Source organism: Helianthus annuus, chromosome 6 (assembly GCF_002127325.2).
Source record: "Helianthus annuus cultivar XRQ/B chromosome 6, HanXRQr2.0-SUNRISE, whole genome shotgun sequence".
Taxonomy (NCBI): Eukaryota; Viridiplantae; Streptophyta; class Magnoliopsida; order Asterales; family Asteraceae; genus Helianthus; species Helianthus annuus.
Window position 1 is genome coordinate 7723797 of NC_035438.2, and position 1140 is coordinate 7724936.

Sequence of the window (1140 nt, forward strand, 5' to 3'; positions counted from 1 at the left end):
CGGGGGTGTGGAAGAATTGTGTTAAGTTTTGGAATAAATTCAAGGTAGGTGGGGTGGGTTTCGATAGGGTGATTAAAGGGAAAATTGGTAATGGGAGACAAATCCGGTTTTGGCTAGATTCGTGGTTGGAGCCGGAGCCATTGAGGGTTAAGTACCCGAGTCTTTTTACTCTTGAAAAAATAAAAGTATTGTGGTTTCCGGGCGTATTTATATTGTGGGGAATACTCGGGAGATCTCTTGGAACTGGAATCGACTTCCTTCTTCGGCCAACGAGTTGGTAGACAAACAAACTTTGGAAACAGTTATGAAGAACGTTTCTTTGTCCGAGTGTCAGGATGGTTGGGAGTGGGTCGATGGAAGGGCTGGGAATTTCGAAGTGTCCTCGGTTAAAAGATGGATGCGTGGATCGACGAATGTGGTAGATTAGTCTAGCTTTACGTGGAGTAAGTGGGTGCCAAATAAGTGCAACATTTTCATGTGGCGGGCGTTTTTGGATCGGCTTCCTACTAGGATGGCGTTATCAAGACGAAATATTATGGGCGAAAATCTTTTTTGTGTATGGTGCGAGACCAGTGATGAATCTATAGAACACGTTCTCACAGGTTGTCCGGTTTCAGCTGGTGTTTGGAATGCTATTACTAATTGGTGCAGGATACCAGGTATGTTCGTATTTCATGTTAAGGATTTAGTGGAGTTTCACGAGCACTGCGGTGTGTCTGGTATATACAAGACGGTTATTCATGGGATTATTATTATTGCGTGCTGGAGGATGTGGAAGGCGAGGAACGATAAAGTCTTTGCTAATAAAGATACTAGTGTCGCAGAGATGGTAGCGGATATCAAGTCTTTGGGTTTTTTGTGTTATAAACATAGATTAAAACAAGGAGTGGTAGACTGGGATAGTCGGATAGATGGATCAAATTTAATCTGATGTCATTAGTTTTTCTTTTGTGGTTTTCGGTTTGCTTTCTCCGTCTTGGAGTTAGCTTGCCTTGTGTTGGTGGTTTTATAAAAGTTTCTTTTCGAGAAAAAAAAACTATATGAAAAAAAAAAAATCTATTCCAGATACTTATATTGAACGGTAGAATAAAGTTAACCATCCATGTGACAACTATTTCAGTGGATCATAAATAAAAAGAT

At 40.6% G+C, this 1140-nt stretch overlaps 1 protein-coding gene across 1 annotated transcript; it reads left to right on the forward strand.

Moving 5' to 3' along the window:
* Nucleotides 1–511: 511 nt before the first annotated feature.
* LOC110944328 lies at nucleotides 512–931 on the forward strand. The gene has a single exon (XM_022185987.1). It carries the CDS (start codon nucleotides 512–514, stop codon nucleotides 929–931), a length of 420 nt encoding a protein of 139 aa, XP_022041679.1.
* The last annotated feature ends 209 nt before the right edge of the window (nucleotides 932–1140 follow it).